The sequence below is a fragment of the Vigna unguiculata genome, chromosome 5, assembly GCF_004118075.2.
Source record: "Vigna unguiculata cultivar IT97K-499-35 chromosome 5, ASM411807v1, whole genome shotgun sequence".
Classification (NCBI taxonomy): Eukaryota; Viridiplantae; Streptophyta; class Magnoliopsida; order Fabales; family Fabaceae; genus Vigna; species Vigna unguiculata.
This window is the reverse complement of record NC_040283.1, coordinates 41,045,975-41,072,635: the sequence shown is the minus strand read 5'-3', so window position 1 is coordinate 41,072,635 and position 26,661 is coordinate 41,045,975. Positions and strand designations below refer to the sequence as shown.

The 26,661-nt window shown below is 31.8% G+C and overlaps 3 protein-coding genes and 3 non-coding genes across 6 annotated transcripts; all 6 read left to right on the top strand.

The window, feature by feature from the left end:
- The first annotated feature begins 4,332 nt into the window (after positions 1-4,332).
- LOC114186385 lies at positions 4,333-4,468 on the top strand. Its single transcript, XR_003605044.1, has one exon. It is a non-coding gene; the product is annotated as a small nucleolar RNA snoR134 (small nucleolar RNA).
- A 252-nt stretch (positions 4,469-4,720) lies between these two features.
- On the top strand, positions 4,721-4,806 carry LOC114186382. The gene has a single exon (XR_003605042.1). It is a non-coding gene; the product is annotated as a small nucleolar RNA U36a (small nucleolar RNA).
- Positions 4,807-4,874: 68 nt separating this feature from the next.
- Positions 4,875-4,967, top strand: LOC114186369. The gene has a single exon (XR_003605029.1). It is a non-coding gene; the product is annotated as a small nucleolar RNA Z223 (small nucleolar RNA).
- A 4,100-nt stretch (positions 4,968-9,067) lies between these two features.
- On the top strand, positions 9,068-12,619 carry LOC114184856 (probable galacturonosyltransferase 10). Its single transcript, XM_028072204.1, has 2 exons — positions 9,068-9,524; positions 10,661-12,619. The coding sequence occupies exons 1-2, from the start codon at positions 9,375-9,377 to the stop codon at positions 12,110-12,112; spliced, it is 1,602 nt and encodes a 533-aa protein (XP_027928005.1). The 5' UTR covers positions 9,068-9,374; the 3' UTR covers positions 12,113-12,619.
- Positions 12,620-13,628: 1,009 nt separating this feature from the next.
- LOC114184857 (QWRF motif-containing protein 3-like) lies at positions 13,629-16,793 on the top strand. Its single transcript, XM_028072207.1, has 6 exons — positions 13,629-14,883; positions 15,127-15,246; positions 15,340-15,456; positions 15,552-15,641; positions 15,728-15,838; positions 16,597-16,793. Exons 1-6 carry the CDS (start codon positions 13,858-13,860, stop codon positions 16,690-16,692), a joined length of 1,560 nt encoding a protein of 519 aa, XP_027928008.1. The 5' UTR covers positions 13,629-13,857; the 3' UTR covers positions 16,693-16,793.
- Positions 16,794-17,545: 752 nt separating this feature from the next.
- Positions 17,546-19,872, top strand: LOC114184858 (formimidoyltransferase-cyclodeaminase). Its single transcript, XM_028072208.1, has 2 exons — positions 17,546-18,463; positions 19,121-19,872. The coding sequence occupies exons 1-2, from the start codon at positions 18,082-18,084 to the stop codon at positions 19,633-19,635; spliced, it is 897 nt and encodes a 298-aa protein (XP_027928009.1). The 5' UTR covers positions 17,546-18,081; the 3' UTR covers positions 19,636-19,872.
- The last annotated feature ends 6,789 nt before the right edge of the window (positions 19,873-26,661 follow it).

Here is a 26,661-nt window from a genome sequence, read left to right as displayed (position 1 = left end):
TTCTGTTTGATGGACCAGCCTGACCCGGCCCATTTTTGACGGGCCACATACGGGCGGGACTGACCCGTTTTGCCACCACTAATATATATACCTGAGTTTACATTGTCAACTGATTTTTTCATACAAGTTTTGTCAAATTTAAGATAATGTTACATTTGTAACGTCCCAATAAAATAGATAAATCCAATTTAATGAAACGCCACATACATAATTATCTAGAGAGTATGAAATTGGGATATAAAGTACACAGTTCCCCAAACATATTCATAACAAAAAAAAAAAGGACGCCACCTTGCCTAACACGAGTACGATAGTTCAAAAGTAGCACAAGTTCTTATCCAGAACAATAGAAATCTAACTAATAAGATTCTCTTAGCTGCGGCCCCATAGTGAGCCCAACACCCGTCCATAGACATCAAGCTACAGCATTCCTATTATCATTACCACTGTCAGGGGTTCTCACATCTGCTCACATCAATAAAATCGATGATCATCGCAAAGGAGTAGACCACACACAATCATATAAACAAGCAAAGGGTAAGCTAGTGCAGAAAGGTTCTTATATCATAACATTCAACATATGAGTTCATAGTCAAGCATAATTAGCATACATCCACATAAGAAGTACCAAACTATATAAGACACCGAGACTTGACTATCCGGATACATACGATGAGGCACCACCACCAAATTATGGAATTACGTCCTAGCAGTGAGGCATCACCACGAGGCCTTTGCGGAATTACATCCTTACATGAGGTACCACCACGAGGCCTTTGTGGAATTACGTTCTGACCTTGAGGCACCACCACGTTACCCTCGTGGAATTACGCCCTGTCGATGAGACACCACGACGTTACCCTTGTGGAATTACGCCCGGTCGATGAGGCACCACCACGTTACCCTCGTGGAATTACGCCCGGTCGATGAGGCACCACCACGTTACCCTCGTGGAATTACGCACGGTCGATGAGGCACCACCACGTTACCCTCATGGAATTACGCCCTGTCGATGAGGCACCACCATGAACTCCCCCTAGGAGGGTCCACGGGATTAAGTCCATTAGATGAGGTACCGCCATGAACTCCCCCTAGGAGGGTCCACGAAATTATGTCCATTAGATGAGACACCACCATGAATACTCCCTATGAAGGTCATGGGATTACGTCTTACCCGCACTTTACCCATGTTTCACCAACCACTCTTAGAGTTCTCATGCACATCAATCTCATGCCAATATGTATATATATTTACCAAACCAATCAAGCATATATCACACCAAGCCCATGCTAAACACATCAACTTACAATCCCAATATATCATATACAATACATATAACATCATGGCTTGAATCGTCTTAGGCGTAAATCAATCAATCATGTGAGACACACACACACACACATATATATATATATACATACATATATATATATATATATATATATATATATATATATACACCCTTAGAAATGTCAAATCTCGCTCAAGCTAAAGAGTCCTCGCTCAGGCGAGAGGAACCCCTCGCTCAAGCTACTTGCTCTCGCTTGGGTGAGACTGCAACAGGGAGCACGTCGAGGTCTTGCTCAAGCTAGCCCAACTCGCTCGAGCGAGACTGCTCTCGCTCAGGCGAGTGGCCTTCGCTTAGGCGAGCCCTCGAAACAGAGAGGGGAGTGAGCTACTGTTGTTCTCGCTCAGGCGAGAGCTCCTCGCTTAAGCAAAAGTTTTCGTTTTGAGCGACCAACCCGCTCGCCTAGGCAAGTTCAGCAAAGCTCACTACTCTCTCTCGCGCAGAAACATGTCCACATCATTATAGCAGTACAAACCACGCATTTTCATACAACTAATAATACATACCAACCATCCAGTACATAGAATCAACCGAACATGCATCTAAAACATAAAAATAGTAAAGCCCTAGCTTCCCTTACCTGGAAAGGGGCTAATAACAGACTGTGACCTTAAGCCAAAGAACCCAGCAGCTCCAAGAGTAGGGTTACGAACTCGAACAGCAGCATAGAGAGAATAACAGGGTTACTACTGTGAATCCTAACAGAAACCACAAAAACAAACTTAGAAAGGAGGGAGTACGGTTCAAGGACCAACTTACGTGAGACGAGGTGGGCTTTTGAGCTAGCACGAACAAGAGGGAACCAAACCCTAGCAGAGCTTTTGTTGATAGGGAAAGGGAGAGAGTAAGGTCCTTTTTTTCGAAAGAATGGCAAAAATGAGAGGGGTTAGGCTGCCTTAGGGGCTTTGGACACCCTATGGGCCAGTCCTTAGGCCCAACAGATAGGGCTAGACCCCTTTAAATTTTTGGGCAGAAAAAGAGGGTTTTACAACATTCAAGACCATTGGACAAGTTGATTTGAATAAAGGGTTGTATTACAATATCATTCATCTTCCATTATAAAAAGGAATCGGTTACGTGTTTTGTACAAAATTAAAAGAAAACTAATATAGATGTTCAGGTGAGTTTAATTGTCTGATGTTGTTTAGAAATTTAGATTAAGTATAATTTAAATATAACTTCTTTTTTAGCCATGAAAGGTATTTTTTAAGGACAAATTCGAAATGAAGTTCCAAATTACAAAGGGAACAACATATCATATATGTGATAATTGAGTATAATAATATTATTTCAATAGACTTAAAAGAATAAAACCAAGTCATATGTGTTTTTTCTATCGTGTAAATGAGTTTCATAATCATTATCTATAAATTCAATCATATCACAAAGTTTGTCCTTTTTTAATGCCACAAAGTTACATATTCTTCGTAAATAATGAAAAATTCTCGTGAGTGTCAACAAATGTAACTCAAATGAAGTACATTGAGGATTAAGATCTGATCAAAATTTCTCATACATGTTTTTTTAAGATTGAAAATTATCATATTCTAATTGAATAATTTATATGGCCAAAAATAATACATCAAAACACTAGACATTTCAATATCTGTCATGATTTTTTTGAATTTGCTAAACATTAGCAATACAATTTCTAATAAATATAATATCATCAAGCATATTACATATTATAAACATGTTTACTTTGTTCCCTACCTTAACAAACAATGGATGCACATAAATACATTTAACAAATCCAATATTTAAAAAATAAGCCCCACATTATAAGAAAATATATCTTTATATATTCAAAAACTTATCTTTGTATATAATAATAAAAAAACAATTTTATGTTTGATTTTTTAAACAGCTATTAGTCACATCAAAATATGTAATTCCACATTATTTGCGCAACAAATAGATTATATAGTAAATGTGTTATGATATTTGAAAATATTTAAATGTTAAAGAAAACATTTAAAAATAAATAAGTTATAATAGAATATTTACTAGCACAATATAAAGAATTGCGATGCATTGAGAGATTTTAATTAATACAAATAAAATAAACACTTAATAATGTGCAAGGAATGATCTCTCCAATCGTAATCGTAAATTTATTACATTTATTTTTTAAGTCAAATAACTCATAATAAATTTGTAAAATTCATTAAGTTGGTATAGGAAATAGTAGGGGCTTTTCATTAAAATGATGTAGAAAATGTAGAATATTTCTATTAACCTAATGTAGGAAATGGTCGAATTTGAAAAACTCAGTCACTTACAACCACACAAAACCTTCTTTACCTTCCAAAATGATATTTATCTATGTTAAACTTTTTTCTCTCAAGGAAGACAAATTGAGTTTTCATAATTTAAATCCTCAATTTTATTGTTTTTATACACATTTTAGCACATAAATTACCCAAAAGGTTGATTGACATAAGTACACTAAAAATAACGTCATATCAACGTATGTCGTCACTGTTAGTTAAGGAGTAAACGAAAACGACTAATTCAAACTTATTTTAAGAAATAAATATTTTTTTTTAAATAAGAGATAATATAATTGAATCAACAAAGCACCAAACAAATAATTTTACGTAATTAAAATATTAAGAACAATATTTTATAATATTTTTTTGTAAAGTAAGAAATATGACACCAAAAAAAATACATTTATATTTTTCCTTTTAGAAAATTATTAAATTATGGCAACATTCAAATATAAGTTATTTGTATAAAAAGAAGAAAAAATACATATTTTCCCAAACAGCCAAACGAAACACACCGTATTATTCGCAAACGTTGGAGTCTGATAGAGAGAGAAAGAGAGAGAATTAGGGTTTGGGGCGCCTATAAATACAACACCATATGCAAGCCCAATTCAATTGTAGTGCAGGGTTCGGCAATGGCCGCTAGTGTTTCGAATTTTAGGTTTACGAACAGAGATTTTTAGGTAAAAAGTTTCCTTCTACTTAACTCTCCGCACGATGTCTCCCGGGCTTCTCTGATTAATGCATGACGTGAAAGCCCCAATACACGTGCCAAATCGGTGCCATTCGTGTTGCAGTTTTGTCCCAATTTCTTGGCTAATCTGTGTCTAAACAATGGCAAAATTTCGTTTATTTTAATCTTGCAATTCTCCATGCTTTCGATTTCTTGTGTTTATTTGGCGCCTCACTACACCTTTAGCTTGTTTTCAAATTGTTCCGTGAAAATAAAGCTAGTCATAGAGGCGCAAATTGAATTGGTGGTATTTCACGTGGGGGCTTTTACGTTTCAATGTTTGTGCCTCTAAAGATATCCTCCACATTAGGTTTTCAAGTTTAAGATTTTTTCAGTGTGTTTTAGTGTTTTGTGATCTTAGTTGTCGGCGATGATTACATATTATCCGCGCTTCTGAGATTGATCGATGAAGCATAATGGATTAAATGGTTGAATTTCTTGATATGAGCCGATATTTTATTGACAATTTTTTTACAAAATAGAGAATTTTGCTAATTGAGTTTTATTTATTTCCTGTGATATTGGCTATGATGATTACAATTCAGCTTTAAATGCCAGTTCTGCTTCTGATAAATCATGATTGATAGAGCTGTAATATGTTCTGAGCCGTTCTATTCATGGATCTCCGTCTCAAATTTATCTCTTTGTTGTGTTGATGAATGCATCATTAATATTGTTTTTCATGCTGCAATGTGATTTTGAAAATTAAATTTCGATTGCTATGTGAATTATTTTGTTGTGTATTATTTTCCAAAAATGTTCTGTGCATGATTTAATTTGAATTCAATTTGTATATTTCGATTCTTGTTTGGTTCTCCAGCATTGATGGTGTCTAGCTAAGTCTCTGTTTTCAAGGGAGAACCTAACATAATCTGATGTTCAGTAATACATTGTTTCGTCCAGTGTAGCTTTCATTTGAGGATACGTATTTTAATTTTTCCATTTTAATATGCTTACTTCATATTTTGCTTTTCTCTCTTTTCCACTTATGTGAACTAAAAATTACAGAAGTAATGTGAAGTAATGTGTTACCTTTGAGGTCAGACAACAAATCAATAAAGGCAATTTACAAACAAATGTATACTTCATAAAGAAAAGGAATTTTGTTATTGAAGTGCTTATGTCAAAATAACTGAAATTATTTTTCTCCATATGAACTATGTATGTAAAAATACGAAAAATATTTAACAATTACCATCCATATGATTAACGATCCTTAATACAAAATTATTGAATCCCAAAAATTAGTCGAGTCAAAATTATTAAAATAATCATTGAAAAACCATATGCACTTATTAAACAATTAATTATGTTGAAATACCGAAACATTAACAATAAGCATTGTGAACTTTTAAAAGAAATTGAGAGTAGAGAAGTATGGTGCGAAAATTATGACATACATAAGAATTATTATTATTATATATAACATTGTTAAGTAAATACTGTGAAAGAAAAAAATAAGAAGTTTGCAATGAAACCCAACACTTTAATTAACAGAATAAATCAAATTAGACGCGCATATGGGCTTAATAAATCCAATCCATTTCATGTAAAAAACTGGAGCTCTGTTATCAATTTGTAATAAAACACAAGAGACAAATTTGTTTTTATAAATGTAGTTGGGCTCAAATTTGTTTTGACTACCTCAAATAATATCAACAAACATTGATGAGCTAGCAGAATTGTCAATAAAATAATGAATAAAAAAAACCACCAAAATACATAAACTAATAGAAAATTTGTAAAATGAAATAATAGTAATTATTATCATTTGTGATAAAATAAAACATAGTTAGTAAATAAAAAATAATAACAAATATAAAAAAATGCGTTATGTTTCTTTCATTTGTATATTATATATATATATATATATATATATATATATATATATGGATGGATGATCGGTGATATTTGTGAATAATTTATCATAATTACCCACATCTCTTAAAATTACATGAAATTGCCGTCAATTTTAAAAAACAGGCATCACCAGTATTATGATCACTTTGTTAACAGAAACTAACTATTGATAATTTTCTAAAGAATTTATATAGATGGTAGGATTTAGTGTTTCACTTCAATAAATTCATATACTACTATTTTTTTTTTACTGTTAATGAAAATAGAGTTGATCGAGTGTAGGCTTAAATAATTTAACTGCAAAATTAATGAATTTGATTAAATTAATATAAGTTTTTTCTTCAGTCTACTTAACTAGACTAAAAGGTAGTTGTGTAATTTAGTCAAAATTATTTTTAAACAATTCTTTCATTCCTTTCCAAGTTTTGTGTTCTTTTTAAGTGTATTCCAAATCAGAGGTGTACATGCAATTTTGGACCATAAAAAATTAAAGTTTGTCCTTTTTATCTATTTTAATCCTCTGTTCAAACTGAAGTAATACAAAAAGCTTAGTGCCATGAAGGTATAAGGTAATTTCGTCACCTTGTTCCTAATTATGTAGTTAATAACTAATTCACATGTGGAATAAATAAACTCTCTTTTATTGTAGTGTAAAATTATTTGATTTGGTGTTGTAATTGTTTTGTCCTAAACTCATTTTAAGCAACTTTTGATAACAGACAAAGATATTTTGAACCACCGAAATACTAATATATTATTGTTGTGTATGATTAGCTAGATTGACTCACAATTGAATCGTGATGCTTAAACTATTAAATTTTTAATTAAAAAAGTTAAATATACTTTTGGTCTCTTAAGTTGCGAAATTTGGAATTAATCTCTTTTTCATAATTTTGACCAATTTAGTCTTTATCTTTAAAAATGCGTGAATTTAGTAATTTTAACCAAATTTTATTAAATTTATTTGATATTTAAAATGTCAAATAAACATAACAAAATTTGGTAAAAAAAATAAAATTTTGAAAAAAAACTAATTCCAAAATTGACTGAAAATTGACTGACAAAAACATATTTAATCCTTAAAATAATTATGATTATATATTTTGACCTTTCTCAACAGAAATGTTTGTAAGATTCTATTAAATATTGATATGATTCTATTAAATTTTTGTTTAAGATGAGAATCGTGTATCGAATTTAGGTGAGAAATTGAAGGAATTTAGGTGACAAATTGATGAAATTTGGTGCAAGGAATCATTCATGTCATGCTAAAACACCTGCACCAAAATCCTTGATGATATTGATAAGGATGAGAAAAACACAAGTTATTTTACCTTATAAGTCATGGTAGATTTTTGTAATTATCTATGACCAAAAGCTATTGGTTCAGCAAAATAACTTGTACAAATAATTTTCCATGCCTTGTTTTATCATACCCTCAAGATAAATGTATCAAAATCTGTTCAACTTTTTCACAAATTCAAAACAATAAAAAACACTTTATATATTATTATATTGAAAGTATTTTATAAACTATTATATTTTAAAAAATAAATTATGGGACAAAGTAAGTCTCACAACACTTTATCAATAAAAAAACTATAAAAATTGTTTAAAAATTATATAACACAATTTTCTTAAAAGAAATTATCTTATGAGAATTTACCCTATATTTGCTTTAAGTAGTTAATAAATTCCTATTTATATTACTACTTTTTTATATACTGAGAGTATAAACTACTATAAAAAGAAAATAAGGATTTTAATATTTTTTAGTCCTATTGACAAAATTTGTATTTATTTTTATTTTAAATTTTGATATAATTTGACTTTTATATAATTTAATTTTTCAAACTTAAAAAATAATAAATATAATTGTTATAGTTCACATTAGTTAAATTTTTAATTTGTGAATTAACATGTTAATTTTACGATGATATTTAAATTATTTACATTGTTTTGCATATTTAAATTTTTAATTTGTGAATTAACATGTAATTTTTTTTAACAATGTTAGGTTAAGATTATTATATTTATTTATTTTTAAAATTTAAAAAATATATCTAAATTTGCAATAAAAAGAATTTCGATTTTAGAGACTAAAAAATATTTAATCTTTATAAAAAAATAACAATTAGAATGAAATTGTTAATGTTATTACTATTTTTTTACATTCTTGGCTAGTGTTATTTTTTCTATTAATTTTTAGTTATGAGATAATATACCATTACCATAAATTAGCATAGAGACAACAATGTTTTCACCTTTCAACAACGACACGAAAACAAAACATTTTTCAACATAGATTCACTCCCTCTGCTGATAAATTTTGCGTAATAAACTCAAATATTTTGTGCAACTGACACATCAAATGCAAGTTAAGTGTGAACAATAAATTGCCAAATTCTCCTATATTGCCACAATAATTATGGAAGAACCAAATCAATTAAATTTACAAAAACAAAGATGGAGATCCAACTCAAAGTAAAACTCAATACATCTTTTAAATACCCCTTTTAAACATAGTATCTTTGGCTTTAAAATAAATAATAAATTCTAAAATAGTCAATACTTTCTTTAAAAAAAAAATTAATCAATTATATTAAGTTTCTAAAAGTAAAATTATAAAACTAGAAAAATATATTATATTCCAGAATTCTATCTTTGGCAACTGAATGGGTAGATTCTGATTTTATTGCAGTTTGAGAAGACAAGGCAAAATTGAGAACCGACCATAATTGATTGGACTTAAATGGGTAATCAAAATCAAATGTTATAATTGAAAGTTGACATGGCACGATCAGGACCGTTTGTCACTGTCCCTGAAAATGAAATGCCAAAACATCATCGTGCCATGAAACCACTTCCACCTCCTTTTGTTTTCTTTTTTTTTTTCTCTTACTATTATTTTCCTCTTTGTGCTCACTGTAGTGCCCAGAAGCACTTCACCAGCGCATGTCCACCGTCGTACGACCAGATATTTCTCCCAAATCTGAATCTTTTCACTTCTATTTTTCCAAATCCGGAGATTCCAGATCTTGGGTATAGCTGCCGATCTTGAAATTTTGTTTTTCCCCCTGAACATTACTTTCCCGGAAAACGGTTTCCAGGGAAAAAAGTGAAAGAAGGCTGCAATTGGGGTTTGGAGAAAGTTGGAAGATGCGGCGACGAGCGACGGATTTTCGCAGGCCAGTGCGTAAGAAGGTTCCAGATGCTCTGTGGTGGGCATTGTGCTGTGCAGTGATTCTTCTCTTTGTCTATATTCTGAGCAAAGGGAACAAAATTGAGTCCAGACCCGCTTTGTCCAAGGTAATTTTTTTTTTCTCAATTGGTTCATTTCATAGATTTTGTCCTTTTCGGGTGCCGGAGAGTGTGTGTGAAAATATTGAATATGTTTTTTATTATTAAATTTTGAATTTTTTGCTATTCTGAGGATTCAACTTCTGTTGAGTTGATTTGATTTTTGTCGGGAGGGTTGGTTGGTCTATGAACGAGTGATTTGTTTTTGGTTATGTGATGCTGGGGACTGATTTTGTGCCGTACATGTATGTATTCAGGAGATTGTGTGAATTGGCTTTTTCCACTGTTTCGCTTTGGATTTTTTGCTTACGGGTGTGAAAAAGGGGGTTGTTTCATGGTATGGTTGTTTGTATTTTTTTTATTCTTCTTCTCTTGACATCGCTCGGAACTCGAATGCTTAATAATTTGGAATAGTACTTTAGCAGTTTCATGAATACTGATGTGATTAACATGAACCAATTCAACGCTTGCACCACTCATCTTTATTTAGTCTAAGATGACTCCCTGGTTGATTTTGCGAGTTCATTTGATTCTAATCGATACCATGATGTTACTATGTGCTCACATTTTTATACTGTTTAAAATGACTACAATTCTTTGGAGAACTTGGGTCTTGTTTTTCGACTGGGATTATGTTGAGTTCTCCAGATGTTGCTCTTCCTGTAAGTTTTATAACAAATTCATATTCTTGTTATGGAGAGAAACCATTATTCCTATTCACTGCCTCCATGACAAATGACAAGTGTGTTATACATTTTTATACACAATTCAAGTAAAACTAGTTAAATAGTGTATATCAACCACCTTTACAGTATCTTTGCAGTATTTACAGTATCTACTACCTTCATTAATATTATTAGGGCATAAATGAAGAAAAAAAATATTACATTGAAAAACCAAAATGATACTTGTTAGATGGATGGAGGATTATGTTTTTTTTTTGTAATTTTGGGACTATAACAGAATGACAATTCTTTCCTCAAATGATCATGCATGGATCATAAAAACAATTCTTGACATGCTTACATGGCATGCTTAATATTATGATATTATTATAATATAATATTATTACAATTGGGTGGATAGATGTTGATTAGGTTCTTGTTATCTTTCTTTAGCTAATAGCTTTGAATCCTGTTGTACAGAGAACTTACAAGCATGATAAGATTATGGAAGGCCTTAATATTACTGAAGAGATGTTAAACTCTAACTCGGTCACAAGACAACTCAATGATCAGATATCTCTGGCAAAAGCTTTTGTCGTAATTGCAAAAGAAAGCAACAATCTCCAATTTGCTTGGGAATTAAGTGCTCAGATCCACAATTCACAGAGGCTCCTCTCAAATGCTGCAACTAGGCGTGTTCCTTTGACAACAAGGGAAACAGAAAAGGCTATCCGTGATATGGCATTATTGTTATACCAAGCCCAGCAGCTCCATTATGATAGTGCAACCATGATCATGAGATTCAAAGCAAAAATTCAAGCTCTTGAGGAACAGATGAATTTAGTTACTGAAAAGAGTTCGAAATACGGACAAATTGCTGCTGAAGAAGTTCCAAAAAGTCTGTACTGCCTTGGTGTTCGGTTGACAACGGAATGGTTCAGAAACTTTAATCTGCAAAAGAAATCGAAGGACAAAAGACAAATGGAGATGAAGCTCAAGGATAACAACCTTTACCACTTCTGTGTTTTCTCTGATAACATTCTTGCAACTTCAGTTGTGGTCAATTCAACTGCAATGAATTCTAAAAATCCCAACATGATTGTTTTTCACCTTGTCACTGATGAAATAAACTATGCTGCGATGAAGGCATGGTTTGCCGTGAACGATTTCCATGGAGTGTCTGTGGAAGTGCAGAAGTTTGAAGACTTTACTTGGTTAAATGCATCGTATGTTCCTGTGCTCAAGCAACTTCAAGACTCTGAAATACAGAGCTACTACTTTTCTGGCAACAGTGATGAGGGAAGAACACCTATCAAGTTTCGTAACCCTAAATATCTATCAATGCTTAATCACCTGAGATTCTACATACCTGAAGTCTTTCCCTCACTAAAGAAGGTGGTGTTCTTGGATGATGATGTTGTGGTTCAGAAGGATCTTTCTGATCTTTTTTCCATTGATCTGAATGGTAATGTAAATGGAGCTGTTGAAACATGCATGGAGACATTTCACAGATACCACAAATATTTGAACTACTCTCATCCTCTTATACATGCACATTTTGACCCTGATGCTTGTGGATGGGCATTTGGGATGAATGTATTTGATTTGGTTCAATGGAGGAAAAAGAACGTAACTGGCATTTACCATTACTGGCAGGAGAAGAACGTGGACCGGACATTGTGGAAACTTGGTACCTTGCCGCCTGGACTGTTGACATTTTATGGATTAACTCAGCCCTTAGATCCATCGTGGCACGTTTTGGGTTTTGGCTACACCAATGTTGATCCTCAGTTGATAGAGAGGGGTGCTGTGCTACATTTCAATGGAAATTCCAAGCCATGGTTGAAGATTGGGATAGAGAAGTACAAGCCCCTGTGGGAAAAATATGTTGAATACTCTCATCCTTTATTGCAGCAGTGTAACTTCCACTGATTTTGAATTGCGTTTAAATTGATACTTCAGACCTTGGTGGAAGATTCAGATTCAGAATTACTTGCCTCAGTTGGAAGGGTAGAAAATTATATCGAATTATATCAGTGGCTGTTTGTGGAACTGGTAGGCTCTTAATTCGTTGTCAGAAATGTTTGTACAATTTTGGAAGGTCAAACATGTCTGGTGGCTTTATCTTTGGTGTCTTCATTGAATCTGGATCTTCTGTTGTAGCATATACACGTTCATCTGTCACATATTAGGCTAAATCAGTTCAGTTTCTAATTGCAGTCAAGGATGAGATCAGCTGCAAACTTTTTATGTTCACAACTGTTATTTGCAAGACCAGATGTTCTTTCCTGTGGCATTCATTTGCTTAAACTTTATTCTGTTATTCTCGATGCCACTTTTTCAAAAGAAATTACTATGATTCAGAGTTATCAACTTCTCATGTGTAACAAAACTATCTACTTTATTTATTTCAGAAGCAGATTTTGTTTCGTGATCATATGCCTGTGTACAATTACCAATTGTGTTGTATAGTTTGTACCTTATAAGTTATTTCTCAGTAGTCTAAAGAATATCTAAAGTTATTAGTCCAACCAAGGATGCATCAACACAATAACAATTTTTTTAAGTCACGTCTAAAATGAAAATTTAGAAAGCACTGCAAAATTTGCAGTAGACAAAAAAGAGCATTTTAAAAATTAAAGAAAATAGCTATATTTCTTTCTGAGCACAAAGAAATAAAAACACTCTCTAACGAAGGTAGGAAATTTAATTGCTTAAGACATCTTTAAAGAAAATAAAATATTTTTTTCTTTCACTTTTTTATAAATAAAGATTTAAAAAGAAAAGAAAAAAAAAGGATTGATTTTTAAATGGTCCATCAAATATAAATAACAACTGGAGGTCGTGAGTTGAAATTTCGCCAACGGGACTTTCACTTGTACTGTAAGTTCTAACAAAATGCTTGCTTCTCACCCATCTGGATACTCTTTGGCACTGCATTATGTAACTAAACCATTTTAATAATGGTTTCTGTTTTTACTTTTTAAATTTTTGGTTGACAAGATATTGATTTATATACTCATGAAAAATATTTTAATAAAAAGTTATATATTTCATGCGTTGGATTATGAAGAAAACTTTGGTAGAAATGAATAGTTGACGGAAGGAATAACGATACATAGCATTACCAAATTTTTTATGAACTAAAATGATTTCATTTTTTTCTCGTATTCATTAATCTTTTTAGTCCATTTCATATTTAGTTTAAGGGACAGCTAAGTTATAAGCATGCACATTAACAATTCCTGCACGCTCCTTTTAAATATGATTTTATTATTCCATAAACGTGCTCACATCACAACAACAACAAAAAACGATAAATTAAATTAAAAAATAGTGCACTCCAACCAAACAGAAAAAGTTTGAGAAACTTAAGGCCATTTCAACTTTGAAGAAATTTCAAACATGTGGCACTAATACATAGATTCTTCACCCCTCACTCAAACAGGAAAAACCGAATTCTCGCCAATGATTTTCAACTTCCATTCCTGTCTCCACCTGCCAAACGTAAACCAACAGTGCCAACCACAAGGGCATTCAAGTAATTCATCCATGCCGGCGCAAGGTGATCAATATTTTACGGCGCCATTCTCAAGTGTCAACTCTTACTTACTTACATGCATACCAAACATAAATAAACACGCACCGAGGTTTTTACTTCCAACATCCTCTGACCCATGAAAACGCCGAACGGTTCACCCGTTTCTAGTCCATCTCCGAAACCTCGCCAACTCCGAATCCGCGAATCAAGTTCACGGTTTCTCCCTTCACCTCCCAACTCAACCACACACTCCGCAGAATGCCACTCCCCTGTCCGCCGCAAATCCTCCAGCCCAAACCGGCGCCATGCCATCACGGAGGACCCGGGTCCCACGCGCCACCAACTATGGCCTTCGTCTGCGGTGGCGAAGAGAAACTCCGGTACTCTCGCCGACCACATCACCGAAGACAGAATCATAGAGGGCACAACTGATACACCCATCATCATTGGTGGCTCTGCGAGACACGTGGCGAAATTAGCAACACCCTCAGAATCACCTTCACCATCTTCTAAGAGACCCGTTTACAGCAACTTGGCTCCTGGAAGATTGTTGCTGGACGAGAACGCCAAGTCCTTCTCTTCGAGGAGACACTCGTGTTCTTCTAGAAACTCTATCGATTCGGAACCTGACGCGGGAAAAACAACGCCGAGAAAAACTGACGTGGCGGTTGAACATTCGAGTGTTGCAACAACAACGTTGAGAAGACCTCGTAGGGGAACTTCAGAGTCCAATATTGCGAACATGAACGGTGACTCGTCGGCTGTGAAACGGTTCACGTTGAAAACGGCTATTAGAAGGGCTAATTCGCTTGCGGGATCGTACAAGAGTTCGAAGTCTTCGTGGGCTTTGTCTCCTGGGAGAGCGGAGTCGCCGGCTATGTCGGTTGAGAGCATGGATAAACCGATGTCGTTTTCGGGCTTCAAGCACCATCCCACTAGTCCTACTACCAAGGTCAAAGGGGTGGAGAAGTTGCTCAACATGGGCTTTGATCTTTTCAAGAGTAAGAAAAGCGCTGGGTTTGGGTCTCTTTCGCCCATTGGTTTTGGTGTCAGCTCCGAGGTTGTTCATAAGCTTCGTTTGTTTGATAATCGGTTGATGCAATGGCGGTTTGCAAATGCTAGAGCCCAGGTTGTGAATGGAACCATTTCTCACAAGGCTGAGGTATGTATATATACCTACATAGAATAGAGAGAATTGCAGACTTATAGAAGATGTTTTAGACAAAAAGATACATTCTTTTTATTATACATATTGTTTTTAAAAGAGTATGTTCATATGATACGATATTATTAAGTTACTTGTTTCTGTTTATCAAAGATGAACTCTTCTAATTTCTCACATCTGGTTATGATTCTTCTATGAGTCTCTACGTGTATGCCTCACACTATACTTTGATATGTTTAGAGCAATTTGATATGTGTTTGGGATGCTCTCACAAAGTTACAGCGTTCTGTTCTGAAAAAGAAGATACAATTTGTCAGAGAAAAGCTTGAAATGAAGGTCGCTTTTGTTCTGTATTCTCAGGTCATAGTAAATCTCTCTTCATCAAGATTTGTTAAACACATGTCTTATTTCGAAGGTTTTTTTTTTTCAGCTGATATTTTGATGTTTATGCAGATGAAGCTATTAGAATGTTGGGTAGGTATGGAAAGGCAACACTTAAAAGCAATAACCGCCATCAAAGAGTGTCTGCATTCTGTTGTTTGCAGAGTTCCTCTTTTGGAAGGTGCTAAGGTACGTACGTAAGTAGGTACAGTGGAAAGTGGAAAATATTACCATATCAGGAGTGATAGGAAAAGTGTATTGACTGAATTCAATTATGGTGACAGGTTAACATGCAATCAACATCTATTGCTCTACGGCATGCAACTGATCTCACGGCTCGCATCAAGCCAATTTTAACAACTTTATCATCTTCCGTATGTTTACAATTGTTAAAACTCTGCTATCTAGTCCTGTTATTATCTCTCAGCAATTATATTCAAATCAAATATTGCTTCATCAGGAGGTTGATAAGATTGCTGCAACGCTATCAGAATTAGCAAAAGTTGTAGCACAAGAGAAACAACTCTTACAAGAGTTCTATGATCTTTTCCAGGCCATATACGTCTTTGAGGTAACTAATTTTGAGGAGAAGAGTTCAACTTTTATTAAAGTCTAGAACTAAACAAGTTTTAAATAGGTCATGGGTAAACTTGATGCAAAATTAAAATTTGTGTGATTTAAACTTTAATATAATTGGGTCTTTAAACTTTAAGAATGAATAAATATAATCTTTCTAACTCATTTCCGTTAAATTTGTTTAAGGTGTGAAATAATATTTTAGACAGACGATTGAGTTATTTATAAGGACTATTTATAAGGACTGTATCAATTTACAAGTACTATATCAATTTATTTTTTAAAGTTTTGAAATTAAAATATATTAAAATTTAAAATATAAATAAATTTCAATTTAATGTTTAAATTTAAGAATTACGAAACATATGCTTGTAATACAAATTCACATTTTTTCCTTGAACACTACTACGTATGTTTGGATCAACCTCAAGTACCCAAAAGTTAGTTAAAGAGCAATAGTTTTGAAAGTCACAACCACTTGTTTTGACATTTTTTTTTCATTGAATATTAAAGAGGTTTAAATTGTATTTGCATTCAAAACAATACCTTTGATACGTTTGAATGAAATTTTAATTTCATTCAACTAAACTTAAATTTTTCAAGGATAATTCAAACACACACTAGTACTCATAACATTTTTATGTACAATAGCGACATAATGTTAAAACTTAGCAAATTATTTAAATTTTATGCCACCAGCAATTCATTCTTTTGGTTTCTTAATCGTTGAATTTATCTAATGTGTGCTGGCAGGTTCAAGAAAGAAGTGTAAAGTGCAATCTCGTTCAACTAGAAGTCTGGCAGCAAAAATATGAACTGCAACAACCACTAACTGAGATCACTTTGTAGATCTCTATTTTGAAATGGACTTTCAGAGAAATATACAAGTTTTGATTGACAAATTTTGCTAATAGTGCACACTCTTTACATGTAACAGTGTTCCTTCACATCACCAAACACCAAATTAATAATACATTTCTGAAAAATGATATTTTCTCCATTATTTTTCTCTTATACTTTCTATCTCTTTTTTCTTTTGAAGAAGATGTGTTGTGAGAATATTATGTGAAAACGACACTATTTTACTCTCTCTTCATTCTATCTCTACGTCTCTGGGTGGAAATATGATTTGTTAAAACTTCATTTTCTTATATCTCTTTTCCAATTTTTTATCTTCATTTTTTTCCCTTTCCTTCAATTTCACGCCCGGAAAAGGTGTTAAAAATATTTTCCTTTACATATACTCAGGTCAAATCCGTAGTTAGTGCATAAGGAACTTAGTTTTAATGGTTTGAATTATGAGGTCAAAAATTATAATTCAACAAGGATTAACGCAAAAACAAATGGAAAGATGGAGTATGACATTAATTTCACAACAATATAACAATAGTTGTTATCAACATTTTTTTCTTCTGTAGTTCTACTGAAATAAATAAAAATAATCTTAAAATTTCATTCCTTATGAAATATTGACTATGAAGTAGATATCAATATTTAATTTAAACTTTTCATCCTTCTATTTGGAATTCGTTGGATGTCAGATTTAGAGTCCATTGTGGTGCGATTATTACCAATGTGTTTGATTTTGTGTCAGTATAATTAATTTTAAAACATAAAAATTATGTATGTTTGATTTTAAATTAAAAAGTTCGTGTTAATGGAAAACAAACAATATTAGTTTCTGCGTAGTTCAACATTATCATTAGCGCACCACCACTAGTTCTTATATTCTGCAAAAACAAACATCTACTTGGTTTTATGGCCGAAAGAAAAATGAAAATTCTTAGCTTTGATTCATAATGCAGAGAACTGAAAATCGACGTTGCTTTGTTCGGTTCCCACACTTGAACTGAAAACGGGTATTTGAAGGTTTTGTTGGTGCAGTTGTCGTTGTTTTTTCTCCCCTTTTATTATATCTATCTCATTTGGTTAGTAGAACACTAAATCTCATTCAAATCCCATTTGGGGTGTACCATCTTGTAATTCTCTCGGATTTTGGCATTTTCTGTGTTGGAGATTAACATATCCACCAGAATTACCTTCTATGCGTGTCGTTACTCTTCGATCGCATCATAACTAGTGTTTTAAAAAAAATATCTGAGATAAGGTTTTGTTTTTGTTGTTGCGGTTGTGGTCGAAAATGGATTGTGAGAACATGTCTAAAGGTAAGTGATTTTTGTTGTTTCACCCACTCACACCACGTAAGTGGTGATTGATGAATGTTGATTGTGAAGAAACATGTTGAAATCCGTTGTGGGTTGCTGCAAGGTGTACATATCAGAGAGCAGGAACAGAATTGCGTTGGAATCAATAGAACAAGCTTCCAAGCTTTTCCCTTTGGCTCCCATAATCAACAAGTTCGAGGATGTGACCTACAACAGAGTTGGCTACACCCTTGTCTCTGAAATGGGTGTTTCAGGGCCATCTCACCTGGCAAATGCTGTGTTAGCAATGGTGAAGGCTGCTTTTGACACCATTGATTTTGAGGTTCACTCTGGTACTCATCCTCGACTTGGTGTTGTGGATCACATTTGTTTTCACCCCTTGCTTGATGCTTCCTTGGATCAAGCAGCTACCACTGCTAGGTGTTTAGCCACGGACATGGGTTCTACTCTTCAAGGTTAGTAGCATATCATGTATGGGTTGAGAGTCTTCAATTTTTATTAGCTTGAGTTATGCTGAATCAGAAGTCAGATGCTTAAGAGGATTATGTTAGATGTTGGACAGTATTTACTTAATTTTGAGTACAATAAATAATGTGCAACAGATATAAAGAAGGAACAAGAATGAACACATAGAAAATCCATACCAGTTGTTGCGAGAAAAATATTATAAGAACGGTTGTGGGTTTATAGTATCTAACTTTCTAGTTTTCTGTAGACTGATTAAACTAGAATAACTATGAATCAATTGATTCACGCACTACATGGCAGGTTGTAGAACCTTTTCAGGCTGTGCGAAATATTGAGATAACCAACTCTAGCATAGAGTTAATCTTCAAGATTTCTATACATGGGAGAATCAAATAAGCTCTTTAGTTTTATGCAGAAATAAACTTCCTGAACCCCATTCTGTTTTTGTGCTACTTAAAAATCATGCATTCATGGTTAATTCTTCTTAGCTCCCAAGTTTCATTTTGTTCAGATGTTTCCCTACTTGTATATATCATTAGTTTGATAAGTACTAATTTACATGCTGATAAGGGGACTATAGAACTGCAAATCATGTTTTTAAATGTATATGTTTGAATGTCAATGGCCGTTAAAATTATGTGCAGTTCCCACTTATCTATATGGAGCAGCTCATGAAGAGGGGAGGACACTTGATTCAATCAGAAGAGTATTTGGTTATTTTAAGCCAAATTGTAACGAAAATCAGTGGATTGGGGGGCTAAAATCAGAGTCTTTACCACTGAATCCTGATAGTGGTCCTTCTCAAGTAACACCAGCAAAAGGTGTTGCTGTGATTGGAGCCACCAATTGGGTTGATAACTACAATATCCCTCTATTGTCTTCTGATATTAATGCAGTTCGGAGAATTGCCAAACGGGTGAGTGGAAGAGGTGGTGGACTTCCCTCTGTACAGGCCATGGCACTTGCACATGGTGAAGGTGTCATTGAGGTGGCTTGTAATTTGTTGGATCCAAATAAAGTTGGTGGTGAAAGAGTACAAGAAGAAGTTGAAAGCATAGCAAGGGAAGATGGTGTTTCAGTGGGAAGGGGATACTACACAGACTTCTCACAGGATCAAATAATTTCAAGTTACTTCAAGTTGTTTCAAAACAGAATATGAGGTCATTCAATCCTGGTCTTTTGGCATATAAAATTGTTCTCACAACAGAGACACTTAGTTTTTGATTGTCAGTTTTGAGATACTGTGTGGTTTATCTCCATAAAAGAAGAAGAAAAACCTGACTTTAAGATGTCATTCTAGCTTCTAACTTTCCAATGAAAAATGTTCTGTATAAAAAACGTAATCGTAATCACTGATGCCTTTTATGCAGTTGAGTACTGGAAATACTCTTCATAATATTAGCTTGGTATCTGAAGTTTTCTTTGCTGGGAAACTGTACGATGTTCCGATACCAGGTTACATTCTTAGGATCAATCACCATGATTGTTCGCTTTAGAATGTTTTGTTTTTGAAAAGAGTTTTGTTTTTGAAAGGAGGAGAAAAAGTACTTAAACCTTAAGTCATAAGTAATGTGAAACTATTAGCAACATATTGAATTTGAAGGAACACTGCATAAAAGATGCGGAAACAAATGTTACTAAAATGCAGTTTATTAAGCCAAATATCAGATATGTTTAACTCGTTAAATAACATGGAAGATAATTTGTTTCGAAAGACTTTGTTTGATTTGGATAGTAGCAAACACAAAATGAAAATTATAAACTATTTGTAATAAGAAAGTTTTACTCAGATCCTAGTAATTGGAAATGTTAATATATTTTCTTTGGTTTATTCAACCCTGTTATATATATTTTAATTTCCGTGGTAAAGAAATTTCATACTTTTGTTCAATTACTCTTATACGGTAATTATTATTTTAGTTATATAACAAAAATATCAACACATGTAAGGTTAAATAATCTTGTATCCTTTACAGTCATAATTTTACTACTTTATTTTACTTAGTTAATTTCTTACAAATTTCAAATATAATTTAACCTTACCCTTTTTTACATGAATTTCAAGTTTTACTCACCTTTAGCAGAATTTGAGTTAGCTTGATTTAATGTTATCTAATAATTTGAATAGATAATTCTAATTTAAAAATGAAAAATACTCTATACATATAAAAACTTTTTAAGTGGTTATATTAATATATGTTTGATAACACTTTTTTTTAAATGATAATTATAACAGCAAAGGAAGATAAAAAGAATGAATAGAAATCCCATTGCTCACATCTTCAAGATTACTCTAAGATTAATATGTTTAACAAAAGAATCTACCTTTCTATTAATACTTTGTGGTTAATTAATTAGTTTTTCTGTAATTATAATTATTAATTTATTCTCTACCGGATATAAATATATTTAGTCCAAGATTTATTACTTTTAGATATAACCGTCTCATTATTAATTATAGCAGTCCTCATTGTATATAAATCTCTATAGTCAAAGATTAGGTACAAAATAAATTGATAAAGATTGAGTAATTATTTTTATATGGTAATTATTATTTTAATTATATAACAAAAATATGAACACACGTAAATTTAAATAACCTTTTATGCTTTAGAATCATAATTTTACAACTTTATTTTACCTACATGATTTTCTTACAAATTTTTTACATGAATTTCAAATTTTAGTCACATTTAGCTGAATTTGAGTAAACTTGATTTAATTTAATATAATCATTTGAACTGATAATTACGTTTTATTAAAAACAAAAAGTACTCTATATTTAGACATACTTTAAGTGGATCTTTTAATATATTTTAATAACGTATTATTTTTTTTTAAATAATAATTATATCAGGCAAGCAAGAGAAAAAAGAATGTATAAATATCCTATTATTCACATCTTCAAGATTAGTCAAAGATTAGCAAAACAATCTATACTTTTATTAATAATTCGTAGATAATAAATTATTTGTTGTAATTATAATTATTAATTAATGTACACCGGATATAAACTATATTCAATTGGATTTACTACTTTTAGACATAACCAACCTCATTATACTCATTTTAGTTAAAGATTTGGTATACAGTAAATTGATAAAGACAATTGATTAAAAATAATGATTGATCTACAATAATACAAAATTGAATTTGATCAATAATATAATTTGATTTTTCTTTTCATGTAATTTTATTTCTGTTGACTGTCTTTATTCTTCTATAAATGAAATGTGCCATTAATGAGAAGCCACAGGAAGCAAATCTTTTTTCTTACAAAACAAGAAGGTATTACTTAGTAGTGTGATTGTGTCTGGTGTCAAAGGCCAAGGTTGTAACAATGATTCATATCGGTGGAAATCAAACAATATCAAGTTCTCTCTTTTGGCTAAACGAAGGATGCAACGAATATCGTCATTCGCCATTTTTACCAAACATTGCTAAGACTGGTTTGAAATCATCGACTACATGTAAATATTGGATAAATGGTTACTGTATGTTTGGTGATCAATGTCGATATTTACATTCACGGTCGAATGGAAGAAACTTGTGTCGGCACACAAAAGGTATATTATTTACCTTATTGATATAAAGTATAAGTCTAACTCAATCTCACAAAATTGGTTTGTAAAGTGCAGTTTGTATTTCACGTGTATATTATAAAATTGTCTTATCTTTAATCGTGTGGAAATTTCAAGTAGTGTTATGCACATTCAACTTTTTTAACTTTAACTTGTGATACATTTTGTTGAATTTGTTTGCTAAACAGATCATTGTATATATCAAACAATGTTGTATTTTACAATGAGTGAATAAAAAGTATTCTAAATTTTAAATTTTGGTTTGTGCTATGTTTAATTTGTGTTATTGAAAATTTAACAGAGAAATATTTGGATTGGTGCAAGCATAGTTAATGAAAATCTTATTTGAATAGTATTTATGTTTTTTTGGATGAATAGTTAATTTATGTTTATTTGTCATTCTTTTAATGTTCTTGAATATCAAGAATACATTATATAGAGATGATTTATCATATCTTCAGGGGTTCCTAAATATTTATTTATAAATGATTTATCATGACGTTAATGGATATACCTAGTTATAGGTGAAAAATAATGTATAATTTTTTATTTTAATTTTAGTGTATAGTATAAAAAATTTTGTTTTAGGCTTATGTTTTTTATTTGAACTTAAAGATTTACTCATCTTTAGCAGGCTCGATTTTATGTTATCTAATAATTTGAATTGATAATTGTAATTTTAAAATGAAAAATATTCTATATATATATAAAAAAATTGAGTGGATATTTTAATATATATTTGATAACGCTTATTTATTCTGAAATAACAATTATAACAGCAAAGAAAGAGAAAAAGAATGAATAGAGATCATATTGCTCACACCTTCAAGATTACTCTAAGATTACTATGTTTAACAAAAAAGAATCTACCTTTTTATTAATACTTGCGGTTAATTAATTATTTTTCTGTATTAATAATTATTAATTTACTCTGTACCATATATATAGTCTAAGATTTATTACTTTTAGATATAACCGTCTCATGATTAATTATAACGGTCCTCATTATATATAAATCTCTATATTCAAAGATTAGGGCTACAAAATAAATTGATAAAGATGATTGATTGATCTACAATTATATCTAACCAATTGGATTTAATCATATAACATTCTCTAAGTAAGTTTATCTAAGATTAAATATAATATTGAAATAAAAAAGAAATCAATACCCTTTACAATTATCTAACATCACTACAAAAGATTATAAAAAAAGCATTAAAAACTAATAATGATATTGTAAAATTACACAACAAATTACTGAATTCTTCTCGATTATATAAAATAAGAATCGAGATCATATTTTATGAAGATTCCACGTCTTAATATCAAATATTATTTACGTAATCGGAGTAGGAAACTTTTGAAAAAATAGATCTAAAAACAAAATTAAAAACATATAATGAATAAAAAAATGTAAAATTCAATCCAAATGTGCAAACACATAACAGTTAAATATACCATAATTCACTACAAATATGAATTCATATCAATTATTTTCCATCCTATTATAAACTTTTCTAGCATTTAAACATAGAAAACGGTAACAATCTCAAATCCTTATTTTCATGAATTTGATGCAATTAAACATAAATAAATTATCTAACCCAGATTATATCATCCAATACTAATCAAACACACTCTAAATCTCATCAACTAATCATCATCATGAAACACATACAAAAATATAAAGAAAATGAGACTTAAAATAAGAATTTATGGACAAAAAAATGAAAATTGAATTCCAAAGTGTTTATATCAAAATATATATATACATATATATATATATATATATATATATTGTGATAAGAAAATTTTATAATTTTGAGTAATTATTTTTATATGGTAATTATTATTTTAATTTTTTTTTGATAATGTTACACTCGCATTAAAGATAAGTTTTTCAAGATACAATACAAAGTCGGAAATATGGATTATGTGAGTCAAAAGTGATTAACCGTTCCATAAAAAAAAATATGGAAAAAGTTAATTTGACACCACTATTTACAAATAACTCCCACTTAACACCAGTTTTCCTTAATAAAATATTATTATCTAAATAAAATATTAATTTATTTGAGTGTCAAGAGTGAGTAACAGTTGTCAAACTACTACCGTCCATAAAATATACATAAACATCAATAGTTCTTGGCATGATGTACTTTCTTCCTCCTATATGTCTCCAATCTTGTTCATTAACCTCATCGTTCCATCTGACATTATACTTATGTATTGGATGGTTCAACTCTTCCCATGTCAGGATGAAACTTCCATCTTGTCAGAACAATTGTTGATAAATTAAAAGTAAGAATAATAATATTAGTCTATGACTTATTGACATTTCTAACAAGACCCTTGGTTAGGCGGTTCAAGGAGAAGTGGCCGAAGACCCTTGGTTAGGCGACTCAAGGAAAAGTGGTCGAAGGTCACCCGCTACATGCGAATAATCCCATGAGTTGTTGATGTGGCAATTTCTCCAGAGTGAATTTAGAGAGCTCACGACCTGAGCGGCCATAGTCGCCCGTGACAGTGGAACTTTGTCGTCATAACATAATTATGGGGGTTTCGACAGCACGCACGACCCTTCGGTCGGACCATTGCATCAAAACTAAATATACAAATTAAAGTAATACAAGTCAATGATCAAGTTTAAAAAGCAATTGGGTCGTGATTAAGAAAACCTTAATCACAGGCCCTGTCAAACACTATAAATAGGAATTCAAGGTAAGTTGGTAAGGACTTTTACTTCGCATTTATTACAGCATTAATTGCATTCACCCGAACGGACTTGTACTGACTTAAGCATCGGAGTCTTATTGACAGATACCCCGATCGTCTATACAACCGAACGAGAGAGAAAGAAAGGAGATCAAACAGGAGAGAAAAAAAGAAGATCGAACGGTAAAAACTATAATGAAGAAAGAGTAAAAACAAATTGAGTGTTTAGATAGGTGTTAGGTCCCTATACCCAGAACAGTTTAAAACTCATTATTTTTATATATTCAAGTTTATGTTTAGCATCCTATACTTTCAACTATGTTATTCATCGATCATCGTTAATTGTTAATACTTATTCAAAATTTTACATTAATAGAAAGTTATTATTTAATACTTCACTATTAAACATAAAAATTTATGTTGGTATAACACTATTTACTTATTATTTTTTATTTCTAAATACTCGTGGGTGTGGTCTTCGTGTTGGAATTACAATATCCTTGTTTCTCACCATTTTAGAAGATGATGATTTACATAAACCCGACACACTTTCAATTTGGTGTACATGGGTATGGTACTGTCACAGCTATTTGATTTGAAACAAGAAAAACTATGACTGCATTAACTATTCTGTTGCATTTCCATGTTCAACACCCACTGTTTTCTACAACTATTTGTGGTCCTTTCTCTATATCACATCTCATGCATGGTTGTCATGTGCATTTAAAGTTTAAATTATCACCCACATGTCCAACTTCCAAGGGAATAAAATTAGAAAAATAGTTGAATGTATCAAATATTACACCCAAAATATGTATACTATAACTATATATGTTCTCTTCCCAGACAAACATACATGATTGTCATATATATTAAGAATCATTTGATTAATTCATTTGAATCAAGTCAACATTTTGAATTGGAAAAGGGCAAGTGTGAGCATGGTACTAAGTTATCTGTAATTCGTTGATATGTTTAGTACCTTAAAATAATAGCAACTCAACATCATTTCAGTTACTTTATCCACTGATAAATATAAAATATGAATTTTCTAGTATTTGTAAGTGTAACTAAAATAACATTTTCTATTTCTTTTAAGTAATTTTCATTACCGTATAACACGGTTGAATGATAACTGTTCGAAACAATTCTAAGAAACATCATCTTCCAGATTCTCTTGAAAATTTATCGTATCACTATATTATATTAGTGTACTTAAATAGCTACACAATGCAAAATTAAGTTTTCATATGTATATCAATAAATATAAATATTAATATTTCTATATGTTCTTATCGGAAAGGGTCGAGTGCAAGTGATAAGATCTAAGCAATCATCCGAGCATCGTTGTGACCTGAATCTCGTTCTCATTATCTAAATGATGGGGTGTTACAGTTGTAAAAGACCTTTTGATATTTAAGTAAATAAGAAAATATGGGTGTTTGCTCAAAGAGCGGGAGATAATATGAATGAATCTTATAAGTTAATTGGAATACATTATATATATAGTGTCATTTTAACTTGGGACGTGGTTATTCATATTATATGTGCTTGACAATTACCTTGCAGTAATATTTGAATGGTGTGATATGATTGGGTGTGCGAAACGGTTATGATTGTGCTACTGAGATTAACAGGTGTGAGAATAACCTGACCAATAAAAGTGCATTGAGTTATAGTGTGGGCTATATCCTCCACTGGATCCGGTAAGTACACTATATAAATAATATGGTTAAATATGTTTTTATCCTTTAATTTTTAGTGAAAATTGGAATTAGTCCATCTTTGAAACTTTGGACCAATTTAGTCCTCCAACTTTAGAAACGCATGAATTTAGTTATTTTAATCAAATTTTGTTAAATTTATTTAACATTTCAAGGATATTT